This window comes from Halichoerus grypus, chromosome 2 (assembly GCF_964656455.1).
Source record: "Halichoerus grypus chromosome 2, mHalGry1.hap1.1, whole genome shotgun sequence".
NCBI classification, from domain to species: domain Eukaryota; kingdom Metazoa; phylum Chordata; class Mammalia; order Carnivora; family Phocidae; genus Halichoerus; species Halichoerus grypus.
The window spans coordinates 207687253-207704416 of record NC_135713.1 but is presented as its reverse complement, the minus strand read 5'-3'; the positions used below and the strand labels follow the sequence as shown (position 1 = coordinate 207704416).

Here is a 17164-nt window from a genome sequence, read left to right as displayed (position 1 = left end):
CCTAACAAGTAGGCGCCAAATGAAGAGAGTCTCTCCCTTCAATCTTTGCCATTCTAATCTCTAGCACGGGGTTCACTTCACCAAGTTGTCATAGGATTCAGGACATCCCGCCTGGGCACACGCACTGCCCCAAGGGGAGTCCGGCTAATGCTCATTTGGTTGTGTGGAAGGTCGGACCATGCGTCTTCCCAGGGTCCTCCCTGCAGCCTCTGTGCGCTGGCTGCCTCCTCCTTGCTTCCTCCCCCAAGGGCTGTCCCTGCTGCATGTTTTCAACAACAAATTACTGCCTGACATCTGGTGGTCACAGAGTCTCAGACTCGGCCTTATAACTATGGCAAGACGGAGCAGTGTTCAGGGGAGCACATTGGCTCCAATGTGTGCACCCTCCAGGCTCGCCTCCGGGCGAAGGTGCTCTGGCCCGGGCAGCTTGTCCCCCTTCATCTGCACCAGGGACCCGGGTCCTGGGGCGCCGATGGGGAAAGAGCCTCTGATACTTTCCGTCAGTCTCGCTCTGGGTCACACGTGCGGGTAAGGGAGGTGGACGCCGGGGGCTGGTCCTCTGCGGGGCTGTGGTTACTAACCACAAACAAAACTAAAAGCACAGGGCTGCTAAGGCGGATGGTGGCAAGGAAGCTGGGAGCGCAGATGCAGGGTTGGACGGGTGACATACTTGCACCCCCTGCCTGGCCCTCCTGAGGAGGTGGACGCTGCAGACTGGGCACGCTGCACTTTGTCCTTCACGGACAGGTTCACCTCCAGAGGGATCTGGGAGTCTGGCGTCCACATGCGGACTTTGATTTTATCAAGTAAGCTCATGAAACGTGGCCACGCTCTGCTATCTTATCGCCTCATCAACGATACGCACCGTATAAGTGGAGGTCATCTCTCCCATATCGAATACATGGGAATTTACGAAAACCCCGCCACATAGCCCTGTTTCTCTCCTGCGCCGCAAGCTGGAACATAGAAGCGGCTGGCTGCCCATGTGACCAGTGCCCTCGCTGCAGTCACAGCCGGCGACCCTCACCGGGGCCTCGGAGCGGGGTCTCCTGGACCAGCAGGCTGGGCCCCGCTCCCTCAGGGTGCTACGCGCCATACCAGTCCCACCACGTGGCTCTGGACAAGGAGAAAACCAAGCTGCCATGGGTGCTGGGGTCCTGCAGATGGCGAAGGGTCCCTGTCTCGGAGCAGACTCCACCTCCTCCCCAAGGCCTTCCCCGCCCACCCCACTCAGATGGCATCGTTTCTGCAACTGCTACCCTCCTCCCCTAAACCTCTGTGCCCCCATGTTCCCATAGCAAACATCACCTCACTGACTTATTTAATTGGCATGCTGGGGCGGTCTGTCACCCTGAAAGCAGGGCAGGGTCCCACGGCCTCCCCCAGCACCTGGAGCACAGCACTCAAGCATTTGCTGAAAGAATGAAATACTTTGGCGCTGTGAGGGGAGTCCGGATAATACCCTCACAGCAGGGCCCTTCACCATGTGCAGAACCCCACGATGATAAGCCACTGCCCTCCCCCTCATCCCCTTGCTGCCCCTCCTGCTGCTCGCTGCCACAGCCACTCAAATGGCGGGCAGCCCCCGGGCACACCATGGGCCTTCATACCCCTGGACCTTTGCACATGCTCTGCCTAGCCTACCTGCTCTCCCTGTCCCTCACCTCCCTGGCTCCTGGCTGCTCAGGAACGAGCTCCCACCTGTGGAAGCCTTCCTGACCCCTCTTCCCCAACGAGGCAGGGTAGGTGCCACTCTGACCTGTTCCGGAAAGCTCTGTGCCCACCTCTGAGGTCCTGCATATTTATGGGCGCTTTGGCACCATTGCTGGTTCCCGTGTCTGCCCCTTGAAGGCAGGCTCATCTTCCACTCTATGCTCCAGGGCCTGGGATGCAAGAGCTTGCATGCCGAGCCCAGGATGGAGGAGCACGTGGGAAGAGCTGTTCTCGGCCTCCAGATGGGGCACACCCCTCACCGCGGGACGGGCTCAGACGTGCGGCCGCGCCCCTGGGATGCAGCTCCAGCACGCAGCCCCCCAGGCAAGGCAGACAGCAATGTGCCCTCAGGAGAGACCTGGCTACACCTGGGACAGCGAGTGGCGTTCAGCCAGGACCAGGACGCCAGGGGCCTTATCAAGGCACTCGGGGATGTGCTCGAGAGCACAGCAGGCCCAGGCGTCCCCACGGCTTCGCTGGCCACCGTCCAGACACTGGAAACTGAGAGGGACAGTTTTCCAATTTTTATTAACGTTCTTTGTTATTTTTAGGATCTTCTGGAAAGAAGGAGTAAAGCTTTCCTTCTTTAAAAGGGATTTTAATGGACAATTAAAGGAACCACTACTGTGCTGCTATGATCAGTGGCTCTGAGTAGAAGCACTCTGCTGGTGGGCGGCAGGAAAGGAGCCTGCGATCGAGAAAGTGCAGGCCAGTAAAACGGGCCTGACGCCAGGGTCTCGTGTCACAGTCCTGATGGGGCGCTAGCTAATCGGGCATATGAGCAACGGGCTCAGCAGCCCCTGAAGGGAACATGAGATAGAAGGAGTCCTCCCATGTGTCAAGTCTGGCTGACATGAACGTGCCCAGATTGCGTCCCTCCCAGGAAAACCAGTGGGGTCCAAACGAGCCAACGGCCCCAGGCCACGCCCGGCCTCCCTCTCCCCCATGCGGTGGTCTCGGCCCGGCAGCTGCTCGGTGCCATGTGAACGCGTGCCACCCTCGGGAAAACCGCCTCTGCTGCACGGGCAGCCTTCCAAGTTCACCAGTAAACCACGCGGGTCCCCGGTGGTGCCTCTGCCTGGGGGGGGCGGGCATCTAGCTGTGCCGGGCCAACTTCCCACAGAGGTGTGAGGCCTTGGACGGAAATCCGTGATATTTCTACATCTAAACAGACAAGTACAAGTTTTCAACTTTAGAAAAGTGTTCCGTTGAGCCGCTGACAAACACGGGGGCGGGGAGGGGAGTACACTACACAAACCTTTCCGTCTGTCTGTGGGTGTCTACTGCTCTTTTGAGTCTCCGGGATTTGTGTATGTGTTGCTCCCAGGCAGGAAGGAGCCTATTCTACAAGCTGCCAGGAGGCGCAGCCCTGTTAAATGCCTTTAAATGAAGCAAACACACGAGTATCTGGTGAAGAAACGCATTTTGTAGAGAGTTAAACAAACATTTCAAGGTCTGCTCTCTAAAGGGTGCGCGCCAGTGAGAGATGAGGGCTCGCGGCTGCGGGCAGGGATGCTGGTGCAGACCCCAGGGCGCCGTGCAAGACCGGCCGCCAGGCGCTCTGCTGCTGCCTGCGGACCTGGGGGCCACGCACCTTGCGGACCACGGGGCTCCCGTCGTTGATCAGCTGGGCCAGCATCATGGCCACGTTGTGGTCGATGGTGGTCGAGTGGTCGGTCCTCTCTGCAGAGTTGCCCACAAACGTGCCAAGGGCGAAGACCGCCGCGCAGCGCACCTGCAAGACGGGCCAGGTCGCGGTCAGGCCACAGGGGTTGGCTGGGGTCCGACCCTGCATGGTACCACCTGTCCTGATAGGGCAGCAGGGCGTGGGGAGGCAGCAAAGCACCAAACCGGGCACCGTGTGAGCCACCAGGGAGTGAGGGACCCGGAGGCTAGGCGATGTGGCGGCATGGTCTCTGGCCCTCTCCAGATTGCCGTGGGCGGGCCGGCGGGCCCTGGCCTCAACATACTGGCAGTGGCGGGCTCACCTCAGGGATGGGGTCAGAGAGGAGGCTGCAGAGTTTCTCGTGCGCGCTGTCCCTCACGCCACACCACCTGGCCGAGTCAAAGTTCTGCCAGATGCGTCCCAGGCAGATGGCCACCCACTGGCGCAGCAGCGGGTGGGGATCATTGAGCTGCTCCAGGCAGATGGCGATCAAGTTTCCCTGGAGGCAGGCTTCCTGCGAGAAGGCAGACAACAGCCAGCGGTCACCCCCAAGCTGGAGCAGGGGTGGGGTGCCGGCGGGGGTCACAGCCCTATTGCTTGTTGCTCGGGGAAATGCCCACATTGCAACTTTACGTTCAGTTTTCCTCATTCCAGATCCCACCAATTTCAACTTACCTGCAAACGGCGGGCTACACGAAGGCCCCCGCCCCGTGCCCCAGGGAGCCCCCTTCTGAGGGAGACTGTTTCACAGACATTTAGCCAGAACAGGGCAGCTGGGGCCAGGCCTCTGCAGTGGAGGGGGGGAGGGGCGGCCGTGGCACTCACCTGTCCGGTGTTGTAGCTGTTCACAATCACGGCGAGGATGAAGGCCGTCATGGTCCGGTGTTCAGCCTGGAAAACAGAAGTCAGCCTGGTTTTGCTCTCTCCCCGTGGTGGAAACCCAAACTTCCCCAAGCACAGCACAGCTATCCTTTCTGAACCTTTGCAATGAGCCTGGTGTGCGGACACGAGAGTCAGCTCTGCTGTCTCTGGACTGGAGCCTACAGACAAGAAAAGCCCTTTGAAGAGGGTCTGGTGGCTTTGGGCTTGGAGCCTCCGGGCACAGGCTGTTCCCCGAGCTGCGAATGCCGCAGGAGGGGACACGTCTGCTGCGGCCCCGCGTGAGCAGGGGGCCATCCCGCCGGTGGGAAGCACCCGACTGCTCACCCCTCACCCCTGCCCAAGACTGTGGAAGCACGCTGCCCTCGCCGAGCGCGCTGGCGGGAAATGCGTGGATGCTGCATCCTCAGTTCCCAGCTTTCTCCTTCCCGGTCTTCCGTCGCGTGGGTCGGTCTTCATCCTGCCCTTCCCTCTGTGGCCCTCCTGAGGGGGGAACCAGTCAGCCTATTTTAATGGTTCCGTGGGGCCTGATGTTTTTAATGTGCACCTTGAGTGGAGTCTGAAACGGATCCTTCTCGCCCTCACCCTCGGATTTGTCAAGGCCACTACAGTGCCGATCCCAGCCTTCCTCCTCCCGCCTTAACCCCTGAAGTTCATGCCGGCTGTTTGTTTCCACAGCCAGGGCGTACTTAGCCAAGCCGACACGTCTGCCGACTCCTTAGTCTTGTGCTGCTGCCTGCGTCCCTGTGGGCTCAATCTCCGAGCGAAGCACGGTCTTTGTAAGGGTCAGTGCTGGGGGTCCGAATGTGGCGGGCTCTGAGTCTCTTGCCACTTGTCCCGAACAGTACAGGAGCGGGTGGAGGGTGCTGGGGTGACAGTCCGTTTCCTCTAGTGCCAGTGTCCGTCACCCGCTGAAGCCGTCCACTCCTGTGCAAAGGCCCTCTTCTCGTTCTGGCTACTTCTAAGGTTTTCCCTTTTGCTCTGAGATGTTCTACTTCCATCAGGATGCGTCTTTGTGTGGATCTGTTTGTATTCAGCCTTTGCAAGATTCACTGTGCTTTTTAAAACTGAAACTCGTTCCTTTCTTCCTATCGGGAAAATTCTCAGCTATGGGTGCGCTCACGTCCTCCTTCTCCCCACTGTCCCGATGGAGCACTCTGGCCTGGGGCTGGGAGCAGTGGGAGCCCTCCTCACAGGCCTCTGAGCCCCCTTCACGCCTTTGTTTGCTCCATCCTGGGTGACTTCTCCACGAATTCTCTCACTCACTGTGCTGGTCTGTGGTTCACTTCATCCACGCAGCACTGAACGGCAGTGGCTACGTCTTCTGTTACAGGTTCTCCCCCCTCAAATCTGCCTATTTACCAAAAGAATCCAGTTGGTTGTCTGTTTTTTTTTTTTTAAAGATTTGACAGAGAGAGACAGAGCATAAGAGGGAACACAAGCAGGGGGAGCAGGAGAGGGAGAAGCAGGCTTCCTGTGGAGCAGGGAGCCTGATGCAGGGCTCGGTCCCAGGACCCTGGATCATGACCTGAGCCGAAGGCAGACGCCCAACGACTAAGCCACCCAGGCGTCCCTGTAGTTGGTCATTTCTGAGGATGAGTAAAAAGGAAAGAACAGATCATTTTCTTCTAACAGGGACAAAAGTACTTCTGAGGAAACAACACAATGGTGTATCTCTGGACGTAACTAAATTGTTTCATTCAATCGTCTTACACACACTTACCCATATGGATTTTACAGTCTTTTTCAGAGAGCTCTATTACTTTTAGTTCTCGGGGCTCATTTCCTATTTGCCGACTCTGCTGGCTCTCCTCCCCGCTGGTTCGCCCGCTTATGGCTGAGGCTCTCAGGCTCTGGGCTGTGCAAGCGTGCGGCGGGAGGTTCTGCCTTTGCTTCCAGGCCCCTGCGGAGCAGGGCTAGGGTCCTGGCCGGGACGTGGACACCCAGGAGCCGCGTTCCTGAGTCCTTCCCGCAGGTGGGGTGGGGCGCGCCTCACAGGCTCCTGGCTTTCAGCAGGGGTCTGTTCTTGTGCTGCCGCCGCTCAGGCACCATCCTGGGCGTGGATGTGGGTCTGCTGGGCAGGGGACCCCAGGGTCAGCATTCCCTTCCCACTGTGGCTCTCCTCAGACTTCTTGCTTCAGCTTTTGGCATTTGGCAAACTTCTCTTTCGAATTTCACTATGGGCTCAAACATCAATGTGTTTGCAGCCGAAGCAGGGCCCACCCCGGCCGGCTTGGCTCGCTACTGAGCCACGATCACCCGTGCAGGGTCCTTTTCCATTTGGTCGACGGTATTCTTGCTCACCAGAAAAGTGGGGAAGAAACTGTCTCCAAGCCTCTTGGGAAGTGTCAACTTTCGCTGCCTAGGATGACACTCCCTTATCACACTTAGGTTAAAACATGTGGGTACTCCTTGCCTTTTATGTAACAATCCTGTTTTTAATGTCTTCTGGTTTTTCTTCAGTAATCACCATTTAGTTTAGAACACCAGGACTGTGAAAATGAGCTCTTACGCTTTAAATATGCTGGCAAAACTCAGTTATATCAAGGAGCGACTCGGGATGTCTGTTCTGTTCTCTCTGCCATGCTAGGAGCTGCAGGGAGGGAACCTAGGGATTAATTACAACACATTTGTAGGAGTCGCTGTAAACGCTGTTCATAAATTACTATTGTTGAAGCATTTTAATAAAAGAAAAAAATTTGAAACTTAAACGTTCACTCTCTGCTTTCCTCCCCTCCCTCCCTTCCTTCCTGATTCGTAAGGCACGTCAGCAACTTGTCATGTTCCAGAACCTTCACTAGGCATGTGAGCTGTCATATCATAGACGTGCAAGCACTCATTAATCTAATTCCATTGACAGGATGTGAGAGAGAGTGGATTCTACTCTACTGCAAACACATGCCAGGGAGACAGACGAATGTAAACAACCAAACTAACCTGCTCAGACACAGAAAGGAAACAGCTCTGAAATCAGGTGCTCTTAAGCAAAGGCACACCGCTTGCCCACACCCTGACGTGGCCCTCCGCCCGCAGGGAGCCCCTCGCCACAGGAACCCCAGAGCGTGACATGTAAGCAGAGACAAGCGACACAGATCTGAGACTGTCCAAGGAGAAGTGAGGGTCCTCTTACTGGCATGTAAGGGTCTGCCAAGACCGACAGGAAGTATTTGTGACCGTTGTCCTTCACCAGGTCAGCTTGGCACGACTGGGGAGAGAAAGAGACAGGGAGAAACCGTGAGTGCAGCTACCTGGAAGGGCTCCCTGCTTCCTGGGATGTGTGAATAGTGAAGGTGCAGTGAATGTCTCATGCCTCCCTCAAGTCCAATGTTCGTTTGGAAGAACAGCTAGAATGGCTGCTTGCAGACACACCCTCCTCGGCTGTGGGAGAGGGGCTGGCACCTCACACGTGCTTAGGAGTGCGGCAGCTCCAAGACATTCCCTGAACACCTCCGGGTACCTGCCGGGAGGGGGCCCCCTTTCACCTCTGCGGCCCAAGCCCAGACCCTCCCTTCCCATGTTCCCTTCCTCCTGCCCTCCGAGGCGGGATGCACCCAACACTCGAAACCCTCCCTGGTTTCTGCAGACCCCAGCCCCTGCCGAAGCTTTCCTGAGGATTTTGCTTAGACTTATAAAAGACTGGAAAAGGATAATCAGTGTGAGTAAAATCGTGTGAACCATTTGTGCTACACGTTTCAACAGTGCTTCCCGGAGTAGAGGCCCGACTCCTGACCCCAGAGCAGAGCCCTGAGGTGGGAAGCGTAAGTGAAGTGTCAGCTGTGCAGCTCTTCCCAACTCCCCAGGCTGCGCTGCACCTGCATGCATCTGGACACGCCCACACGCACGCACCTGCACGGCTCTGGGTTCATGAGCTCAGCACACGTTCAAGGACCCGCTGGTGCCTGGCACCGGCTCAGTTCTGGACACAGAGACATGACCCACACCCTGCTCACGGTCTCTGGAGGAGACAACTGTGTGCATGTGATGGCATGGCCAGGAGACCCTGGGGATGTGGGGGCTCAGGGAAGGGAGGGGGGTGCCTGCTCTGAGGGACAGCTGGGATTTTCTGCAGAGTCGGGATGGAGGGGAAGGCAAGCCTATCCTGTGGGATGTGGGATGCAGATGGCACAAGGCTTCAGATGCTGCATGGAGACCCCGAGGAGGCCTGCAGGGGCTGGAACCTGGGAGGGTCAAGGCAGTGGGTCTGCGGGACTGCAGCGGAGGATGAGCCGGACCGGAAGGGGGCGGCACATGCAGTAAGGGCAGAGGGAATGGGGATGACCCCGGAGACAGGAGGTGGAGACTGTTCTCGCAGGATCTGGGGGGCGGGAGTGGCACAACTGCTTGGCAAGATCACTGAAGAGCTGGGGTGCCGGTCACAGGCCCTCAGAGAAGGAGGCGTTCTTTTTGGGGGCCAGTGTGTTTGAGGCACCTGAGACACAAGCAGAGCCACCAGGAGGAAGGGTGCACGTACACACTCCAACAAGCAAAGCGGGATCCAAGACGACCTTCTAGATCGGAAGTCACACTCATGTTGGGCGGGAACCCAACGGCACAGAGCGGGAGGAGGGTAATCTGGACCACGGAGGACGGGGCCCTGGAGGACACGGGAAACAGGTGCCCAGGGCTGAGGAGTGGGAACCTGGCTCGGAGGCGGTGGCCGTGTTACCAGAAGCCCTGATGTCACACCAGGCTGGCGGGTTTGGGGGCATTTTGGAAGTGCTGGTTCTTCAAGGGGCCCAGATCATCATGCCCTGGACACTCAGGGTTCAGGTGCATAGCGCCGAGAGAAAGGTTTCTGTTTGCACAGAGGATAGGAAAAGGCAGAACTGGAAGCAAGGAGCTAGGTCTCGTGCCAGGCTGCCCCTCTTGCTAGCTGTCGGGACCCCAGTGTAGAGCTCTGTGCTCAACTCGTGGGGTCGAAGGTAAACACACAGTATACGCAAGAGCATCTGAGAGTGACCTGCGCGTCCTGGACGCTCTTCTTCTTGGAGGGAGTGACCCTTGGAACACGGGCATGATGTTACACGGACTCCTGGACTAACGTCCAGAAAATCTGGTTAGTGATATTTGGGGTAACATGTCCATGGAGACGATGAATTTCCCCTGCTCCCACCAGAGGACAAAGGCCATTGAAGAAGTGCGCATCCGACAGCAAAGGGAGAAGGGCTGCATGCTCCCCTCCACGGGCGGGGGGCTGTCTCCTGCATGCAGCCCCCTCCCAGCTCTGCAGACAGAGCCTCCCCCCCACCTCCTCCACATGGCCGGCTTCTCGGGGGCTCTGATAATTCGGTGTTTCTTCCTCGCACCAGTAAACCGATAGGGCGGCCACCGGCCCTGCCGTGTAAGTGGGACCTAAGCAGGGTGGGGCGCAGGTGGCTGGTCAGGAAGCATGGGCGCCGGGGACTCAGGTGAGCAGGCTGATTCCCGAAGAGCCAGGAAGCCAATTAAGCACGAGTTTCCAAGTAATCCCGCGGGGACGCCCTGCTCTGAACTCAGGTGGTGACAGAAGATCTAAGAAGGTATCAACACGATGTCCTCTCTGTAGAGACGCCGTCCAGAGGGGACCGGGAGGGAGCAGCGCCGACGCCCCTGGGAACCGCGGCCCGGTGCCTGATTCTGAGAACAAAGGCCCCTTCTTCTTAAACCAGAGGTTTGACAAGTCAGATCAAGGCCTACACATTTACAGTGAAGCCCTCCAGTGCGCCTCATCAGAGTGACTCGGTGCCGCTAATTCACGCCCCACTCATTCTGACCCGAGGTGCGTGCGTCAGGGGCCTTTGGTGTGGAGCCTGCTCTGATGAGGGGGTCACGCGCCATCTCTTCGCGGGTCTGCCTGCCCTTTCAGGCCTCAGCCAGAGTTGCTTACCAACTGGCTTAGAGCTTGCTCAGACTTTCACCAACTCGGCTGTCCCACCCCTGCCCTCTGTCCACGCCGCATGCAGGGACCTGGGACACACGTACCCTGGCCAAGTGCCTCATCAGAAGGAGGGAAACACCAGGCCTTTCGACTACAAAGGCACAGAAATGTAATGCACAGACACACACTTGTCACGGGCTCGGTGGAAAGCCTCGCCTGGAGTCTGGGGGGCTCTGGCAGCCGAGGACCCTCCGAAGCAGCTGCGCCCCCAGATCCAGCCGCGGGTATGACATATTAAGGCTGGAGGAGAAGCAAGGGCATGAACACAAAGTGGTTTTTGTAAACACACCACTGTCCGACCACATGCAAAACCACCTCTGACGTGCTTTCAGTTCTTGCTACAGCTTTGGTTCTTCTCTCTCGGGATTTCAGGGAATTGTGCTTTCAGAACGAGGGACAGGGAGGTGAGGAAGAGAAGCAGAGCAAGCAGGGGAGGAAGGGAGCACACGTTTCACTGTGGCACCAACCGAAGACGCGGTGCAGATACCAGGACGGAGCAGAGAGCAGGAGGAATGGTTTCCTCAAGGCTGATTTACGAGGCCAGGCAGGTGGCAATAATCTGGAAAAGCACACTTCCTTCTCCTGCACGCACACGACAGTCTGTTACGGGGGGCGGGGGGGGCGGAGGAGGGCGCGGGACGTCGGCAGGACCGTCCTGAGCACCAGTGGGCACCGCCGCTCATGACCTGCCGTGAACTCGGAAAAACTCACACACAGAAAGTCAACTTCCCATCCATGTGGGTCCCAGAGTTCAGTCCTCAATGAGAGAAAAGGAAGACCCAGAGCGGGCTGCAGGGTGGCTGTTGCCAGAGCGACGGGTGCCCTCAGAGACGGCGGGACGGTGTCGGGATGCGCACACACCGTTTTAGCAACGGTGCGAGGTCATGAAACCAGCGGTGCCTGAGAAAACGAGACTAGGGCAGGATTTCTGCTTACTGGTCACAAGAGCTCACAGCCCCTCACGAATTCCACAGCACGTTCACTAGCGCGTTCACGTCGCTCCGCACGCCTGAGGCCCTGGCGCGACGGACTAAGAAGATACTTAAATATACAGGGCGCCTGGCCAGCGAAGTCGGAGAAGCCCGTGACCCTTGATCTTGGGGTCATGAGTTCAAGCCCCACGTTGGATGCAGAGATGACTTAAAACAATAAATGAACATAAAAAAATATTCTCCAATCAGATGCTCTTGTGTCAAAGGTAAACTTCGGAATGAAAACACACCATCAATGTTGTAAATAACCAGGATCAATGGGAAAATCACTGGCACATATGGATGCTCTTATGCCTTCAAACTACTTTTTCACACGTTCCAAAATTTGTAAATATATTTAAAAGTTCAAAAATCAAAATGCTACAGAAAGGCATAGACGGAGAAGGCGGCTTCCCCCTCTGTCCCCGCAGGGGCTGCAGAGTCGGCGTGATTATACCTGAATGGGGAAAAGTGACATCTGGATATAAAATGAAAATAAATGTTAAATAAAAGGCAAGTGAAGCTCTCCCTTCACCACTACTGTAAGTGCTTTGTTAGCTTCTTACTGATTCTCCCGATGTTTCTTTATGCAAACCTATGAAATAGGAACACAGACACTGAGCCATCCGTTTCTTAAATGAGAGGAATGCTCCCTCTGTGTGAGGCAACCTTGCCACGTGGAGCGCGGCCTCTCTTCACGGCGAGCGTGCAGCAGTCCGTCAGGAGGAGAGTAGGGCTTGTGCAGACCCACGCGGGCAAAGCTGTAAATCCCTGCAAGCAACACGGCCCCGTCACAGGGCAAGTGCATCTGCAGTCTTGACACTTTGTGCCCCGCAGCACAGCCTGCTGGAAGACACCTGAGTGCTCGCCCGTCTGAGAACGGAAATCCGTGTTCAGTGACGCCCTGCTGCGCACGTCCCTCATCGTGGAAAGGACTGAGCATCTCCCCTACGTGTAAATAAGGGCCATTTGTATTTCTCTTTCTGGGAACTGATAGTTCATGTTCATCTTCTGGCCATTTCTCTGCTGGACTGTCAGTGTTGTTTTTGATTTCTTGGAGCTCCTTACATATTATGAAGGCTGGTCTTTCACCCGGGAGAGGAGTTTTAAATACCACCTCCCCAATTCTTTGACTTTGCTCATGTTTTTTTTAACCCCCCGTGCAAATGTTTTATTGCTATGCAGCCAAATCTATTAATTTTCAAAGACATCTAGACTTTAAGTTATGGTTAAAAAGGCTTTCATCACTCTAAGGCTAAAACAGAATTTACCTGGGGAGCGCCTGGGTGGCTCAGTCGTTAAACGTCTGCCTTCGGCTCAGGTCATGATCCCAGGGTCCTGGGATCGAGCCCCGCATCGGGCTCCCTGCTCCGCGGGAAGCCTGCTTCTCCCTCTCCCACTCCCCCTGCTTGTGTTCCCTCCCTCTGTCTGTTAAGATAAATAAATAGAATCTTAAAAAATAGAATTTACCTGGGTTTTCTTTTAGTGCTTTCATGGTTTCATTCTTTATATTTAAATAATCTTCTTAAAGTCAATTCTGGGGGCGCCTGGGTGGCTCCATCGGTTAAGTGTCTGCCTTCAGCTCGGGTCATGATTCTGGGGTCCTGGGATTGAGCCCTCCATCGGGCTCCCTGCTCCTGGAATTGAGTCCTGCATCAGGATCCCTGCTCCATAGAGAGCCTGTTTCTCTCTTTCCCTCTGCTGCTCCCCCTGCTTGTGCTCTCTCCCCGCCGCCCCCCGTAACAGACTGTCAAATAAATACAATCTTTAAAAAAATAAAAAAGAAAGTCAATTCTGGTGTTTGGGATGCGCAGGTGGACAGCTAGCTACCCTAACACCAGAAATTCAGGAGCCCGTCATCCTTACTGAGTGGATCTGAGCTGCTGACTCGACCCTGCACAACGCCCTGTGTACACTGAGGTCCATCTCTGTTGTGCCCGTTTGTCAGCCTGTCTGTTCATGATCCAGCCCCACAATGCTCTTTAGTACCAACGCTTTGTCTTAAGTTTTGATATCTGGTAGGGTTAGTTCCTTGCCATTTTCCTTCCTATTCAGTCTCCCTGGTGATTCCTATTTATTTCTCCGTGGGAAGTATACAGCATGTCTGTCTAGTTCCAGAAAAGAGGGAGGGAAAGAGCCTGCTGGTAGTTTTATTGGGATTGTATTAAAGTTTAAATTAATTTAGGGAACACTGACATACTGCCGATGACAAATCCTTCTGTAAATAAACGGCGTATGTTTTTATTTGTTCGGGTGGATTTCTGGAATGCTTTAGTTTTCTTCTCAGAGGGTTTTCATGTCTCAGGTCAGGTTTATGCCCAGATTTAGGGTTCTCCTGTAAACGGGTGCATGTATCTTCACTGGCTGTTCCTGTGATTTCTGTATCTGAATCTTGAATCCCCCTTCCTTGTAACACCTCTCATTAGCAGCCTGGTACTGACTCCACTGGGATTTCCAGGCGTATCAAGTGCCAACCGTAGTGGTTTGCTTCTACCTTTCTAGTTTTTGTGCCTTTTATTTCGGCCTCTGACTGTGTTAGCGAGGGTGATGGTGGCTTCTCATTCTGCTTGCGTGCTGCTCTTAGTGTCTCCCTGCTAAGTCCAATGCTGGCTTCTGGGCTTAAATGTTAAGAGGAGTAGCTAATGACATGCTCATATTGTGCGGTTTTCTTCCTTCATGAGAAGATCAATGTCGGCCTTCTTCTACTGATCAATATTATTACCATAACGGCTCGGCTTCTCAGGGGCTGACGTGGAACCAACCCCCCACACCGGGGGGAACCCGTTGGGCAGTGCGGTGCTGTCCCATGTTTCCATGTTCTTCTGGGTTATTTCCAAACACAAGTATGGATGTAATGTGGTTTGCTTTTTGTGTATGATCTTTTTCCGTTTTCTTTGTGTGTGGTGACCTATATACAACATAAAATTTACCATTTTATCGATACGTAAAGCATATGGCTTGGTGGCATTAAGTACGTTCATGCAGTTGTGCATTTTAGGTTCTCACATTGTTACAGTAGTTCCATACACAGAACAGTGATGTTCACCTTCAGTTCACTGCTCCGGAGGGGTGCGACGCTGCTGGGGCTCTGCGCCCCAGCGGGCCACCGGACATGGCGGGTTCTTCCCAACGCCTTTCCCTGTTCCTTCTAGGGAAACTGGTGTGTTTGAGCCTTCTACTTCTTCTGGAGTCCATTTGGTAAGTTGTATTTTCCTGGAAATACAAGTTTGCTATATTCAAGTTATTACTGCATTTTCAGAGATGTGCGAGTCAACACGTTCTCCTTCCCATAGTTCTTCCCACCTTGTCCGTTCTTGGTTGTGCTTTGCCCCCTTCATCAGGTGAGCTGATTCCCCCCCCCCCCCCCCCGCCCCGCAAAGAAACAGCTTTTTATTTACTGTTGAGTTTTTGTATTTTTGTTTGCGAACTCAGAGAAAGTCCTCCTTGGATCTTCACTGAACAGCTCTTCTCTGCATACCTATGGCTCCTTTGGCTGTCGTCCTGGTTGGTGGCTTACTCTACTCTGCTTCTCCGTCAGGGTGACACAGGGACTGAAGGTTGCCAAGTTTCTCTGAATGTGGCTTTAGCTATATTCCATGGGTTTGATGTGCATTATTTTTACTGTCTTTTGGAAACTATAAACGTGTTTTGTATTCTTCCTCTGACCGAAGATTGAAGGCAATCGCTTAAAAAAAAAATTTCTAGTCGGAAGGCCCATTTTGTTTTCTGATATTGTTATTCACCTCTGGTCCTACTATGCACATTGTCTATACTAGTTCTACTTTTTGGAAATTCTTAAGGTTTCTTTTGTGGCCTAATATATGGTCAGATCTTGTACACAGAAACCGTGTTTATACTCAGCACACGGCGTTCCGTGCATGTGGCCTGCCTTACTTGTAAGCCTGTGTTATTCTTAACAAAAGCAGCAACAAGAGTTTTTACGTGCCTGGGCTGTAGGACGTGCTCTGTGGCCACGGAGACGGAGCCCACCACTGGCTCTTCATCACCACCTCGAGGAAGTTGTTGGAACTCCCATTTTTATGCAAGGAGGCAAAGGTCCCGAGGTCCGCTGGTGGCGGGGCTGGAGCCCCAAACCAAGGCTGGTCCAAACCACGGGCACCTTTACCACTTCACTTACTGCAAAGACTTTTAAAGTTCACCCTCCTCATTCTGTGGGGGGGACAGGGGGCACACAGGCTCCACGACGGCTGTGGAAAGACCCACCCCGGCACAGCTACGCGGCTCGGACGCTCTTACCGGGAGGCAGAGGTTCGGCTCGTCTCGCTTTGTGTGAAAGGCTGGGAACTTCTTCCCACCATGTGTCTTGTGGTTTCTCTACTGGTAGAGGTTCTTTTATACACAGATTAGCTTCCATTTTTATCAAATGAATACAGGGAGGGAGGAAGAGCAGCGGAACAGCACTAGACGGCCTATTCCTCCCACCCCGAGTCCAGCTCCCATTTTGAAATAATAGCTATGTCTTTATTTAGCAATCTCAGACATCTACTACTCCATCATAGAAGGTGAGGGTTTCGCTCTTTTCCACTTCCGACTTTGTGTGGCCTCATCAGAGCCTCTGGTGAACTCAACACTCACTAATACCCACTAACATCACACACAGGCAAATCTGTCTCACTAGGGACTCCAGCTGCCTTCTTTGGTGACATTTTCTCACTGTAAACCTTTTGTTTCACTTGCTTATTTTTCTAATGCTTCTCCAGCCATTGGACAAGGCCCCTCAATTTTGCACCTGCTCAGCCTATCAGATAACCATCAGCTCCTGTGTCTCTGTCCACCTGGCCCAGGGGAACTCTGCTCTGCTCTGGGTGGATTCTGGTCTCGGCCTGAGAACGGCCTTCACCCCAGAGCCAGCCCTTCTGCTGGACTGGCCCCCATGTTTCTGGAGCTCACCTGAGATTCCTGGATTCGTCTGAACTGTCTGATTTGTTTCTGTGGCACAGCTCTGCTAGTGTCCCAGCCAGGCCCTAAAACTGTCCCTGAGGGTCACGCTCAGCCGTGCCACAGGGGGTCCTCCACCATGTGGGGCCAATGACCCAGCTGCAGGACAGGCAGCAGCCCGGAGAAATGCTTCTGGACAAAGAAACCCAGCCTCTTAGCCTCCTCCCCCTCTCACGTGGGGCGCTCGCACGCGGACTTTGTTTTCACCACCACTCACCTCCGTGCGTCTGCGTCTTGGCTCCTGGCCCTGTCGTCCCCATCAGAGGCATCCGAGCACCCTCCAGGCATGGCCTCTCAAGCTGGCCCAGCCACCCTCGGGATCTCCTTTTAGCTTCCACTTTGAATGAACTTCCCGAATCACAGCCTTTGGGTTAGCTCTTTCCACTCGCCCCGGCTTTGCTACACTCTCAGTTCTTTGAGGCCAAGAACCCTATATTATTACTCTTTACGGTCCCCGAATGGAGCACAGCCTGGTTCCTATCGGAGGCCCACTAAGCATTTGCTGATCAAATAAAAAAGCCGATGTGTGCACAGAGAAGCATTATGATTCCTAACCATGGGTGCTAATCACACCCAGTAACCGCTTCCAGTGTGGACAATTCTGTCCAGCTACCTGTGAAAGGAGGAGGGAATGAGCAGCAGAGCCAGGATGCCGAGGCCCAGCCTCTCCCCGCTGTGCCCTGTGGGCTTCTACCCAGACCCTGGAGCCCAGGTCACTGCCAGGTGCAGCCTCGCGGTCCTGGGTGGCAAAGGTGTCTAAGCTGGCGCTTCTGGGACCGTGCAGCAACCCAGCCTTGACTTCAGGCTCCACACATCACAACTGTGGTTGCCCTTTTCCTAAAACACGCAAGACTGGAGTCCTGTGGGCTGTGCTCTCGGGCTGACCAGCATCCCCATCCTCATCCTCGCTCTGATCAGCTCTGCAGAGCCAGCGAGTCAGCCCACCCTGACAATGAATCACGGGCCCCTGAGTCATCACCCAGGAAAACGGCCTCTCTTAATTGCCCTTGGCGTCGGCTGTCGGGCTGATGCTTCACCTCCTCTCACCAGGAAGTGCCC

The 17164-nt window shown here is 54.9% G+C and overlaps 1 protein-coding gene across 6 annotated transcripts in view; it reads right to left on the bottom strand.

Annotated features, from left to right (window-relative positions):
- Window positions 1-17164, bottom strand: part of RPTOR (regulatory associated protein of MTOR complex 1) — a 335570-nt gene that overhangs the window by 58862 nt on the left and 259544 nt on the right. For all 6 annotated transcript variants that reach the window (XM_078066239.1, XM_078066240.1, XM_078066235.1 and 3 more), the window contains 4 exons: window positions 7389-7463; window positions 4205-4270; window positions 3702-3893; window positions 3308-3448 (listed from right to left, as the gene is read on the bottom strand). In XM_078066239.1, the coding sequence (XP_077922365.1) occupies window positions 3308-3448; window positions 3702-3893; window positions 4205-4270; window positions 7389-7463 (474 nt within the window). The remainder of the gene's footprint in view (window positions 1-3307; window positions 3449-3701; window positions 3894-4204; window positions 4271-7388; window positions 7464-17164) is intronic.